Source organism: Protobothrops mucrosquamatus, unplaced genomic scaffold (genome assembly GCF_001527695.2).
Source record: "Protobothrops mucrosquamatus isolate PMUCROS unplaced genomic scaffold, P.Mucros_1.0 scaffold400, whole genome shotgun sequence".
Taxonomy (NCBI): Eukaryota; Metazoa; Chordata; class Lepidosauria; order Squamata; family Viperidae; genus Protobothrops; species Protobothrops mucrosquamatus.
The window spans coordinates 338837-353139 of NW_015386731.1; the positions used below are offsets into that span (position 1 = coordinate 338837).

Genomic DNA, 14303 nt, shown 5'->3' on the forward strand with positions numbered 1-14303 from the left:
GCCTGGCCTAGGGAGGATTTTTAAATTGGGTTTTTTAGAAATTTTAATTATCACAACACTAAAATATTGGTTTTAATTTGGTTTTATTCGGTGGGGTGTGTGGGTCTCTCTTTGTTTTTAATAATGTTGTGAGCCGCCCTGAGTCCTTCGGGAGAAGGGCGGGATACAAATTGGAATAATAAATAAATAAATAAATAAAATAGAGGAGCATGGAGAGTGCTGATCCACAGAATGGCCAAGGATTGGACATGACTGAATAGCTGATAGTGATGATGATAGCAACTATACTTTATTTTAAATGTCTGCAGTGGTGGGGGAAAGGAGTAAGTGGGGGAAAATAAGTGCATCATGACCCAAAGTCTGTGATTCAAATATTTGCATCCACTGTTTGTGAATTACAAATATAAGTTTGCATCCAAATGTCACTACAGGGGTTAGATTTTTTTTAATTTCATGGATAACAATTGGGTTGGGTACCTGTTGTGATTAATATAGTGATTAGTATTAGTATAGTATAGTGGATCTGACAATTACTTTGTGAAATGTATTGCTTCTCCTAGCACCCAGATTTTAAAAAGTCTCCAAATGTATATGGATAAACCTTCATCATCCTCAAAGGAAGATATTTAAATTGCTGGTATCTTCTGAGTTTTGACTAGATAATTTTTCCTATTCTAAATTTTTATCATCTATTTTGGAGATTTTCCTTTGATAGCAAATTGAGTAATGTAATCAGTACATTTAGAAAGGAATTTCTGACTCAGCAATATCTGTTTTCTCATTTCAGATGCTGCTCATTGTATTCTGTGTCCCCAGGATCAATATCCAAACAGCAATCAAGATCAGTGTATCCCAAAGATTTTAACTTTCCTTTCTTATCATGAACCAATTGGAGTTGCTTTGGCTTCTTTTGCTATATCCTTTGCCTTTATCACATGCTTTGTGATATTAGTTTTTATAAAAAACTGGAACACACCCATTGTTCGAGCTAACAATCGGAATCTCAGTTGGGTTCTTCTTGTCTCCTTACTTCTATCTTACCTTTGTTCCTTGCTTTTTATTGGCAAACCTACTAAAGTGTCCTGCCTCCTTCAGATAACAGCTTTTGGCATAATTTTTTCCATTGCGGTTTCTTGTGTGTTGGCAAAAACAATCATTGTTGTTCTGGCTTTCATGGCTACAGAACCAGGAAACAGGATAGCAAAATGGCTAGGACAAAAAGTGGCAAATTCCATTGTCATTTCTTGCTCCCTCGTTGAAGGAGCAATTTGTGCTGCTAGGTGGCTGATCTCCCCTCCATTTCCAGATGTTAACCTGGATTCACCAACTGGGCAAATGGAAACAGAATGCAGTGAAGGCTCCATCAACATGTTCTATTATGTTCTGGGCTATTTAGCCTTTTTGGCCATCATCAGCTTTATTGTAGCTTTCCTAGCCCGCAATTTACCAGACACTTTCAATGAAGCCAAGTTTATCACCTTTAGCATGCTGGTCTTTTGCAGTGTTTGGATCTCCTTTATTCCAGTTTATCTGAGCATCAAGGGGAAGAAGATTGTGATTGTGGAGATATTTGCTATCTTGGCTTCCAATACTGGTCTTTTGACATGCATCTTCTTCCCCAAATGTTATATCATTATTTTCAGGCCTGATCTCAATACCAAAAAAGTTCATTGAAAAAAGTTTCAATTAAACCATTATATTAGCCCTGTTGAAAACTTGTATCCAGATGACAGTTTGCTTGCTAAAGCGTGAAATGCTTTTTGGGGTAACCCCATTGTTGTACTTATCCCCACCCCAACCTTTTCCTCGAACCCTACCCCGAATCCCATTCCCTATGTTGACCCTTCCTTCCCTCTAACTTTATAAAACCTAATAAAATATTTTCAAAAAAAAGAAAAGAAAAAAGGAAAACTTCAGTTCATTTCTTTCTTTTTCATATGTCCTTTTATTTAACTTAGGATCTGTAAATTCATGTTAGCTAGTAAATAATAATAATTGCTGCAGTTTGATAGACACAATTTATTAAAAAATGATTATACAATTTTACCAATTCCTAGAATTTTATTTTGGACAAAAAGTTTTTCCTGTTATAGGAAATTTATGAAACATCAATCCATGTTATAGAAGAAAATGGAAGAAACTTGATAATAGAAATAAGAAATAAATATGAAGATGTGATGTGTTTATTTTACTTTTTTTAATTCAATCATTCAGTTTCTTTTGTATTTTCATATCAGAAAATTATTTCATTAACAAGTAGCATAATGTATAGTGACAAATCTCAAGGAGGGATTGTCTGTTTTTGACAGCTGGTGTAATAATAACATCTGGTGTAATAATGCCAAGGGGCTCTCAAGTCTGTGCTCCTCTGATGTGGAGTTTTTGACTATCAAATGAAGACCCCTCTATCTGCATAGGGAATGTGTTGTTGTTGTTGTTGTTGTTGTTGTTGTTGTTGTTATTATTATTATTATTATTATTATTATTATTATTATTATTATTATTATTATTATTATTATTATTATTATTACAGCTATATATATGCTACCTCTGCAAACAGAGATGAAGCCCTGAATGTTCACTATCATGGCATCAGTGATGTCCAAACCATTTACTCAGATGGTGCTTTTATTGTAATGGGGGATTTTCATCAGGTCAATTTGAACTTTACAACCAGAGATGGGATTAAATCAGTCAATCAATCATAATAGAGCTGGAAGAGTGGCTATCCAGTCTCTTCTTAAAAACCTCGAATGATGAAGCACCCACAATGTTTGAAGACAAGCTGTTCCACTGGTTAATTGTCCTCACTATTAATTGTCCTCTCCTTAATTCCAGGTGGCTTCTCTCCTTGATTAATTTTCATCCATTGTTTCTTGTCTTGCTTTCTTCTGCTTTGGAAAATAAGTGGACCCCCTCCTTTTTGTGGCAGGTCCCCAAATACTGCTATCATGTCACCTCTAATCCTTCTTTTCTCTAGACTGGCCATACCCAATTTCTGCAACTGTTCTTCATATGTTTTGGTCTTCAGACTTTTAATCATCTTAGTTGCTCTTTTTGCACTTTTTCCAAAGTCTCAACATCGTTTTTGTAAGGTGATGACCAAAACTGGGTGCAGTATTCTAGGTGTGGCCTTATTAAGACTTTATAAAGCAGTACTAATACTTCACATGATTTTGATTCTGTGCCTCTGTTTAAAGAACCAAGGATTTTATTAGCTTTTTGGGCTGCTGCTGCACATTGCTGGCCCGTGTTTAAGTTATCATTCACTAGGATTCCAACAACTCTCTCACAGTTATTGTTTTTGAGCCAGGTTTCAGTGACTCTGTATTTGTGACTTTGGTTTTTCCTGCCTAGGTATAAAACCTTGCTTTTCTCCACATTAAATTCCATGTTATCGATCAAGATCTTTTTGGATCTTAAGCTTGTCTTCTAGGGTGTTGGCTTTTCCTGCCAGCTTAGTGTCATCTGCAGATTTGATGAATTCCCCTTCTATTTCCTCATCTAAATCATTTATGAAGATATTGAAGAGTACTGGGCTTAAGACAGAACCTTGTGGTACCCCATTACTTACTTTCCTTAATGTAGACGTAGTACCATTAAGGACTACTAATTGAGTATGGTTTGTCAGCCAGTTACAAATCCATCTGGTAGTGATGCTGTATATCCCACATTTTTTTAATGTATCAAGAAGTAGGTTATCTACTTTGCTGAATGCCTTTCTGAAGTCTAGTATACTATGTCCACAGCATTTCCCTGGTCTACTAATTTAGTAACCTGGTCAAAGAATGAAATAATATTGTTTTGGCATGATCTGTTTTTAGCAAACCTGTGCTGGCTGCTAATTATAACTTTATTTGTTTCTAGATGTTCTTTTTTTAGTTATGTTTTCCAATATCTTCCCAGCAGCTTGATCTGTAGTTTCCTGCGTCTGTTTTGTTTCCCTGTTTTGAAGATGGGAACCACATCAGATCGTTTCCAATCCTCTGGTAGATTCCTGGTGCTCCAGAATTTTTTTAAAGATATGGTACAATGGTTGTGAGATAATATCTGCCAGCTCCTTCAGAATAAATTATTAAATTTATTAATTTAATAAAAATTAAAATAAGCAAGAAAATGATAAGAGAACACCTGTCTGACCGTGATGAATATACAGTAAATCACTGGGAGCTGATGGATTACATCCCAGAGTTCTGAAGGAGTTGGCAGATGTTATCTCAGAACCATTGTACTATATCTTTAAAAAAATTCTGGAGCACCAGGAATCTACCAGAGGATTGGAAACGATCTGATGTGGTTCCCATCTTCAAAACAGGAAAAAAACAAATCAAGAAAAATATGAAAAATGAAATACTGCTAAGTCAAGTACAACCATACCTAGATTTTTGTTACAATTTCAAAGATGGATTAAATCTTCTGGAACAATCCAAACAAAAACAAATATCTTATCAACATGATTTTCACCATTCATTTTATACTTGGAATTCCTGAATAGAGTTGAAAAAGGCACAAAATCATTACACTTTTATCATGGACTAAAATTTTAGCACCTATCCTCCCATTCAAATTAACATGAAATCTTAATTACCATTAATTTAACCAATTTACTTACCATTAATTCCTATGGGGTTATTAATGGACTAAGCCTATAAAATTAGATAATCTTATGAGTTGGGATTTATGCTCTTTACATGATGCTGGCTGATAAGCTTAAAAATTAAAATATTTTTAAAATTATATTCTCTAGTCTCTAATGATTCTTGCTATTGTTTTGGAAGTCACCCTTCAGGTAATCTTCTTTGTGGCAGCCCCTCAAATACTGGAATACTGCTATCATGTCACCCCTATTTCTTCTTTTCTTTAGACTAGCCAAACCCAAGTCCTGCAGCCATTCTTCATATGTTTTAATCTCCAGGCCTTTTAGTTGCTCTTCTCTGAACTTTTTCCAAGGTCTCAACTTCTTTTTTGTAGTATGGTGACCAAAATTGGTTGCAGTATTTCAGGTGTGGTCTTACTAGGGTTTTATAAAGCAGTACTAATACTTTGTGTGATCTTGATTCTATGCCTCTTTATACAACCCAGGATTGTATTAGCTTTTTTAGCTGCTGTTGCACACTACTGGCTCATAGTCAAGTGATCGTACATTAGGACTCAAAGGTCCCTCTCATAGTTGCTGTTTTTAAGCCAGGTCTTGCCTAATCTGTACTTAAACTTTTGGTTCTTCCTGCCTAAAGGTAAAATTTTGCTTTTCTCCACATTAAAACTCATTTTGTTGGATAGGGCCCATTGTTCAAGTTTGTCAAGATCTTTTTAGATCCTAAGCTTGTCTTCTGGAGTGTTGGATATTCCTTGGTGTCATCTGCAAATGTTATGAGTTCCCCTTCTATTCCCTTAAGTCATTAATGAAGATATTGAAGAGTACTGGGCCTAAGACAGAGCCTTGTGGTAGCCACAATCATAGCATAAATTGTGGCTACAAGAAAAATGTTTATTGATCTCATTTTTTTTACATTCATAGTAGTATTAATAGTTAAAGTTAAAAAAAAACATTTCTTAAAAGACTTGATTGGTGTGTAGGGCAAATAGGAGTCACACCTAAGTGATTTTTAGAACAATGTTTAAAAAGACTTATTAAGATGGTATAAATTGCAATTGTCTTTACTGGATAAAATTTCTATAATTAAGATGAATGTTTTGCCAAATAATTTGTTTTTATTCTTCTTACTAATACATATTTGATGTTACATAGTACATATTACATTCCTTTTCTAGCCATTGATAAAAATTGTCCCATATTCTAAAGTATACTGAATCTTCTTTCTCTTTTATCTTCAATGTCAATCTGTTCATTTCTGCACAATCTAAAATTTTCTTAATTAATTCTTCCTCCATTGGTAGATTTTCATTTTTCTAGTAATGAGCAAATACTATTCTTGCTGCAGTTAATACATGTAAAATTAAGTATATACATTCTTTCTCATAGTTTCCTACTATTATGCCTAACAAAAACAATTCTGGCTTAAATTTTATGTCTTTTTAATCATTTTCTCTAACCATATGGGTATTTTTGACCAAAATCTTTTAGTTTTAGGATAGTAAGTACCTGGTTTTTGTTTACATTTTCAACATTTACTAGACATATTTTAAGCATTTTTGCTAATCTCACCAATGTTAAATGCCATCTATAAAACATTTTGTGTACGTTTTCTTTATAGGTCACCACTTTCATTATTTTAGAGTTTCTTTCTCATAAACTTTGCCAATTTTCTAATTCTATATCATATCCAAAGTTCTTTGCCCATGTTATCATTGTTTCTTCTACTTGTTCCTCTTCCATCTTTAAGCTTAACAAATGTTTATAAAGTTTTTTAAACAATTTTTCATCTGTTCTCAGCAGTATCTGGTCAAATTCTGTCTGTTCTTTGTAAAATCCCGTTGTTTTAACATCTTTTTCGTATCTCATTTGAATTTGCAAATATGGCCACCATGATAAATCAATACCCGGTTCTTCTAAATCTTGTCTATCAAAGTTTCCTCTACTATTGCATTAAAGTCTCCCATTATACAAAAAAATGATATTCCAATTCTAATATTTTTATATATAATTTTTAATAAAACTTTTCTTGTTTATCATTTGGTGCACATACTGCTACCATCAGTATCTGTTTTTGGTCCATCATTATTTCAACCATTAATATTCTTCCCTCTTCATCCACATAAATTTTTTTAGGGTTCATTGTTTCTTTAATATATAGAGCTATTCCTCTTTTCTTCTGTTGTACTAATGCAAAATGGAGTTTGCCAATTTTCAGTTGTTCTAACAATTTGTAGTGTTGTCTCTTAATATGTGTTTCTTGGAGGTAAATTATATCTATTTTTAATTTTTGTAGTCATGTATTTTTTTTCCTTTTTAAGGGGAGTTCAGTCCATTTATATTCATTGAAAAAAAAGTATCAGTTTTAATTTCTTCGGTGGCTGTTCCTTTGCTGTTCCCTTTGCACTGACAAATGTATGATGAATTTATCCATGTTTATTAATATGCACCACTATCCGCTAGTTCAGGGGTCTTCAAACTTGGCACTTTTAAGATTTGTGGACTTCAGCTCCCAGAATCCCTCAGCCCTCATGCTGGTTGAGGAATTCTGGGAGTTGAAGTCCACAGGTCTTAAAGTTGCTAAGTTTGTAGACTCCTGAGCTAGCTGGTTTGCCCTTCTGAGCTCTTCCACAGTATAGTAAGAATGCTCCCCCCAATCCCTTTCCTGTACCCTTAAAGACACAGGAATTAAATGCAAAGCAAGAAAATAAACACAAACTCCGTTTTTTTCTCTCTTTAAGCTGCCTCAGGCGTGTCACGTGTCACAATGTTGCAATTCTAGACTGAAAGGCTCCGGCAATTGCAAAAAGCTTTAGCTTTAAATTAAGCCTGTTTACCTTCAAAGAAAACTTTCTAAAAGCCACAGACAGACTCAATTAAAGGGGGTAAAACTAATTACATTTGTTTAAAGGGATTAAACCTTTCCTGTTGTCTTTTTTCTCCTTCCCCCACCCAAACCATGTTCTTTTATAGCTTCTCTTCTCTTCCCCCCTTTTTTCTTCAGTTCACCTCCAGCTCTGAGCTGCTTCTGGAAGCACCAATCAGCTGGAGCCAATCAGCTGGAGCCCTGCCAGCTCCTGGGGCTTCTGCCCAGCCCAGACAGTCCTGCAGCTGCAGCTGCCTCTCCCTCGGGCTTGGCTCGCTTTGGCTCATTCCCCTCCCCTGCTACACTTGGCTAACAATTGCGTACCACCTGCCATGTGGCCAAGTCCACAAGTGGTATGTGTACCACCAGTTGAAAAGTCCTGCTCTAATTCTCCATTTATTTGTATCAATTTCTGATTTTCATCTTTGAATTCTTCTAATTTTGGGTCGACCTCTGTTGATTTATCTTCTATTTTTTAAATCCTTTGTTCATTTTTTGTGACCATCTGTTTAAAATTTTCAAATTGAGAGTCCATATTATTAATTTTTTGGTTCATTTTATCAAGGTCATTTTTCATCTCCTCATGGTTTTTCATTGTAGCTGTCATATGAGTGGCTATTGCCTCTTGGATTGCTTGTACTGTCACTTGTGTCTCTTTCTGGAAGTTGTTAGCCTTTTCTTGTTGAAGCATAGTATCAATTGATCTCTGATAGTATGGACTTGCAGAAGCAGAGGAAGGGGCAGAGGGTACTTTTTGCCAACCTAGTTAAAATTGGGACACTCATTTTGTTCCCTGCCCTCAAATATTTTAATCATAATCTACCAAGTAGTTCAAAGTTGATAGTCCCTTTCCAATTTGAAATTAAAAAAATGTAATCCAATGAGCTCCAAACAAATAAAAGAGGTAAAAAAAAATAAAGAAGAAGAAAAAAAGGAAAGAAAAAGTGTAGAATTTATTCCAAGGTTCTGTGTTATCAATCTGCCAAAATTATAATCCAGAATATCTTGCTAGTAGTAATTTCTTGCCATTCTCTCTGTCTCAAAACAGCTTGTAAAATTCCTAGTCAAGCTGTATTTATAATCCAAGGAAGTCAGATGACTTCAAAGCAATTTGTACTTTTAATTGTAATCCATCCTGTAGAGAAAAGCAACCCAAAGAGATTTTTCTCTTTTTCCAGCCACAATCTCCAGGACTGTAGATTTCAGAGACATCAAAGAGTTTAGTCTGTAAACTGTGTCTGGGTGTTTAGCCAAGTTCTGACACTCCAGCCACAATATCTAGATAAGGTTAGCAAGCAAGGCTAAATGTAATTCTTAGTTTTGCAACTAGATCTCATTAGATGTCCATTTTGTATTTTTCCAACCAAGCTTTACAAAGTTTACAAAGTTACAGTCCAATGCTTTCCAATAAAAAAGTAAAAAGAAAAGTTTATGAATATTAAAGCTCCCGAAAATATTCTTCTTCTGTCCTACTCAATTATCTCCACAATAGTGTTATAAGTTACTTTATTTTCACCCGGAGGCTTAAACTGCCGCTTCTATTCAGGAGGGAGGAGTAAAAATATTCTCTCCTTCCCTTTAGCTTTCGGGATTTCTTGCTTTCAGGAACTTTTTCCAAAACAGGTTATTCAATTGTAGAAAGATAAGGAAGATAATCTCACCCAGATCAGCTGTTTTGCTATCACTTGGTTGTAGTCATTTCTCTCAGTGGACAGCTTCTGGCTAGCAGCATGAGTGCAGTCAGCCTTTCTTCCTGCCAGTCCCAGGGGCTTCCTTGGATCAAGCAGCTTGGCTACTGCCGACCTGCAATATACAAGGATTCACCCTTTGGCCTGTCGCCTTTAATCCAGCAGGTAGAATTTGGGCATGGGAAACAGACCCTTGTTTCCCTGTGTCTGTGTCATCATGATGTCACAGCTGGCCACTCAACAATATGCTTTTCTTGTTGGTTTCAGTCTGCCCACTTTGCGACTTAGTTAGTCTATATAATAGTTCATCTCTGAACACAAAATGGTGCTCATAACTCATAACTAATTATTGATGGGTGCTCATTTTCCAAATGTTTAATCTTAAAAATCTGTAGCAGCTATAGCTTTCCTCAGAAAAGATTGTGTGTGTGTGGAGTTTAAGGAATTGAAGACTTGTGCTCTGGTTGAGCATACAGACTCTGCATAGCCTATTGCTGACCTAAGGTATCATTGTGTGGTGTAAGAGAGAGAAGGAAAGTTAATGTGAGTTAATGTGAGTTAATGCAAAAGTGTTCTATGGAATTGGAATAAAAGTTTTGAACACTTCATATTTCTTGTCATGTTGAGTTTTAAAAAGCTAATAGTTTCAATTAATTAATCAATTAAAAGGCAAACTTCTAGGCAATTGTATGTCAGAGACTATGCTTTGGTGTGCATGTTTTGAATGTTGTTATGTCTCTGACACTGAGTATAGCAACTATTTTAAACAAAATGCAGGTGACCCTGAGCCAGTAACACTCTTAGCCCAACCCATTTCACTGTGTTGTTGTACAGAAAATAGAAGAGGAAGCAGTACTATCTTGCTTCCTTGAGTTATTTATAACTCAGTACTATCTTGCACCTTGAGTTATTTATAAAAAAAGAATAATAAAAGTGAGTTAAGAATATTTTTTTTTTAAAAAAAAACTGTTTGAAAATCATTCATTTGAATCAGTTTCTCAGGGAGTATTCCACTGAGAAGGATATGGCTAATGAACTTGAGATATAAGATTTTTTTTTCTTTTCTTCCTCAAGAACCCATATGGGGTTTTTTTGTTTTGTTTTTGCCATCTGAGAGGTGTTTATCTACTCTACTCTATAATTAATGAAATCACTGGTATTCATTTATCTGCAGAAAAAAACAATTTTGGCTAAAAATAATAAGAGATGAATTCTGTTCCCCCTTGTACTGAAACTATAATTTGACATTCAGAGTTATGGACAATAGAGGCTTCTGACTAATTTGGTGGTCATGTATGAAGAAGATTATAGCATTTTATGTGACTAAAGATGAGCTTGTGTAACTGTGACATCTTTAAGCACTTCCAATGTCTGCTACTGCTGCTATTACAGCTGCTCCCTCCTCCTACAAGTGAAGAAGTAAGAAAAAAATGTAGTCTTTCTACAAGTATCCAGGACAATCTGTATAGACCAGGAAAAACAATAATCGGGGGTATCTTTTCTCTAGTCTATCCTGCACTTTATTTCCATAATTTTACTGAAATTCCAAACAGGATATATCACATTTTAAAGTAAGTTTTCGCTTCAACTACTTTTTGCATTAAAACTATTATAATAAATTTAAACTAATTTATTTGTTTCTTTTTATTTATTTAAGCAAAATTATATGGCTGTCCACTCACTCTCAGTGATTTTATATAGCTTACAAAAATAAAAACTATAATTCCACCCCCAACCCAATGTCTGCAATCCATTAGATAGACTATTTGATGGGTTCCATTAAACTCTAGGTTCCCCAGACCCATTGGCAAAACCAGATATTCAGGGCCTTCAGAAAGATTGTTAAAATGGAGGCCAGTCTACTCTCCATAAGTATGATGTTCCAAACAAAAGGAGTCACCAGAGAGGAAGCTCTTCTTCTGGTTATCACCAGATGTAATAACCTGATATAATACATAATACATTGACTATGTATGACGGAAATTATCATGACTGACAGACATACATACATACATACATACATACATACATACATACATACATACATACATACATACATACATACTTACATACATACATACATATTTCTGAATCATAGATTGAACTACTAAATTTGGAACAGTTTCTTCTAGCAACACCTTAAGTAAAGACACTTGAATTAAGGTTATGCAGCAACTACCCAGCTGGTTTAAAAATCTTAGGACTCCCAAATAGCTTTATTAGTAATATATCTATGAATAACTCATTGTCATTTTTTTCCACTGCCAGTGTATACTGTTGTGCTAAAAGACTTTTGTTTTTCAATTTCTATACAAAAAAGCTTTCTCTTTTTAATTGAGTTTATTTTTTAACTAAAAAAATGACCACTGTGAAAGAGCCCATCAGTTTTATCTCTTTCCCTTTATTCTCTTATAAATCCTCTAAAAGAACCGCAATAGAAATTGAGTTGGCATTTTTCCAGGGCTTATATATTCTTCTTCTGGAAAGCTATAAGCCCTGTTCTGTGCTTTTGTACGTGTATTTATATAACATAGCAACTGCTACAATATCATTGCTAGCATGTCTAAATTCAAGAATATGTAGCTTAGTGTCTGGAGCCTTCCTATAATGTTAATTCAAAAAAGGACTCTGGCTTTTCATATGGTGCATATGCTATATATCTCTGAATTATTCTACAATATTAATTTATCCAGATCTGGAAAACAGATACTGTACAAGTAGACTCCTTAACTAAATGAAGTATTTATATTTATAATAATTCTTATAGAATAAATCACCACTGAATGTTTCACATCTTTTATTTTCTTACTTATACCAATATTTTTCAACATTCGGTAAACATATCTTTCAGCAAATGGATAAAAAAAAAAAAAAAAACCAACCCCAACAGTATAAAGCAATGATATGTCATTTCAAATCTCCAAGTAAAATCAAGGATAAACTCAGCATAAATATTATTTGTAGTTAAACAATGCTTATTTCTCCTAGTTAATAGAACTACTCTCTCATCATTTTCCAGTTTATGAAAATTGTAGCTTCCTAAATTTATAAACAACATTGTGATGTGGTTGAGAATTCTGCATTTTGAGGTTAAAGATGTTGGGTTGGTGCCATATAAATTATCACAAAGTTTATTAATTCCAGCAAGCAGAACTGTGAACATCTCTCTTTCCTTGGGGGAAAATGCAGCCTTTTTTCTGTGGGTTAGAAACAATGAAATATTCTTTCTGATGTCAGTTTCTGATTCTATGATGTTGTTTTTGCAGCATGAAGACAAAACATTATCAACATGTCCTTGCCCTGATTTTTGCAATTGATGAAATTAATAAGAATCCAGAACTCCTGTCCAATATCACTTTGGGTTTTCATATATATGACAATCTCTTTTGTTCAAAGACAACATATGAGACCATGCTGGACCTATTGTTCCCGACAAAAAGGATAACATCCAATTATAAATGTGATCGGAAACATGTATTATCTGTTATTGGATGTTTTACTGTTGAAAACAGCATCCAAATGGCCACCATATTAAGTATCTACAAGATTCCACAGGTATGTGTTTGTGTCTGCAGTAACAGCATGGAATCTTAACATTTGTTCTCTTTTATGACAGATTCTCTTGTTCTTAACTAAATTCTCTTAATGCAGAGGTAATTGTAATGTTATTATATTCGTTTTCACTTATCAAATGTAAAGAAGTCAGACACAATGTAATTATAGGATTTCCTTTTTCTGGATTATATTTTGTATGGGGAAAGTTATATGTATCCACTTTTCATTTGTTTAAATGAACAAATGGAGACACTAAGAGATTTAGATTTGGCCAATGCCTACATTGGTAGGTTTGGCTTTTTTTGTATGTTTCCTGGTTGTAATGCTTAAAATAATGAATCTACAACCCTACCCAGCTGTGTAAGAGTAAGTCTAAAACATACTTAATGAATTCTGGCATTTATTTCTATAAAATGTAATTTTCTTGTTCTATTTTTATCTCTTTTTTAGTTTGTATTTATTTTACTATAGCAATTATAATTTTTACTGAGCACATTAACATTACTTAAAAAAGAAGAGAAGCCTAAAGGAATAGTTTGCTATTGTGTTTGTTTGACAATAAATACAACATTTGTAGGAAGCATTTATTTACCTTACTTGGAAATATACATGGTGTTATATTCTGCACTGTATATTCAGAAAAAACATATCATTTGAAAACATTTTTCCCACTTCAAAATATATTTTATTTCCCTCCAATAGCTGACTTATGGTGAATATCAGCCTGAATCAAGCAGTAAAACTGATTTTCCATCTTTACATTGGATGGTGCCCAGAGAATCTATTTTATATAGAGGGATAATCCATTTACTCTTGAACTTCCACTGGAAATGGATTAGCCTTATTGTTTCTGATGATGATGATGGAGAAAACTTTGTGCAGAAACTGACACCCATACTGGTCCAAAATAACATATGTATTGCCTTCCTGAAAAGACAAACAACAAACAAATATCTTGCTGCCAGTTACACAAATATTGAAAATACTATAAAATCAATGAAAACACTTTACTCAACAGATGCCAGTATAATTATTCTCAATATGGGCTCTGAATTAATTGATATTTTAATATATTATTTAGAAGAAATTGAAATAATGTTCAAAGAACATTTAGGAAAAATTTGGATCATGCCAGTCCAATGGTATTTCAGTGTAACACCTGAAAAAAAACTGCATGGCAGAAATATTTTCCATGGTTCCTTTTCTTTCTCAGTTCAAACAAGTCCAGTGCCAGGATTTAAGGAGTTCCTTGAGAATTTGAATCCAAATGGAGCAGTTCGTGAGTTCTTCTGCACTTTCTGGGAAGCTATATTCCATGTATGTGAAATATGTGGAAGAGAAGAGAAACTGGAGCAGCTCCCTGCATATTTATTTGAGATGGATATGTCTAGCGAGAGCTACACTGTCTACAACACTATTTTTGCTATAGCATATGCTTTACATGCAGTATACCTATTGAAACAAAGAACCTTTTATAGCAAATTCCAAGGCAAGCATATGAATGTTCAACCATGGCAGGTAAATAATTTAATGTGTATGTGTGTGTGTATTCAATTCTCTCTCTCTCTCTCTCTCTCTCTCTCTCTCTCTCTCTCTCTCT

General features: G+C 34.2%; 2 protein-coding genes across 2 annotated transcripts in view; both read left to right on the forward strand.

The window, feature by feature from the left end:
• Window positions 1-1674, forward strand: part of LOC107287600 (vomeronasal type-2 receptor 26-like) — a 26837-nt gene extending 25163 nt beyond the window's left edge. The window contains exon 6 of the mRNA XM_015816123.1: window positions 788-1674. Within this exon, the coding sequence (XP_015671609.1) occupies window positions 788-1674 (887 nt within the window). The remainder of the gene's footprint in view (window positions 1-787) is intronic.
• A 10741-nt stretch (window positions 1675-12415) lies between these two features.
• Window positions 12416-14303, forward strand: part of LOC107287601 (vomeronasal type-2 receptor 26-like) — a 10452-nt gene continuing 8564 nt past the window's right edge. Inside the window, exons 1-2 of the mRNA XM_015816124.1 lie at window positions 12416-12703; window positions 13406-14221. Coding sequence (XP_015671610.1) covers window positions 12416-12703; window positions 13406-14221 — 1104 coding nt within the window. The remainder of the gene's footprint in view (window positions 12704-13405; window positions 14222-14303) is intronic.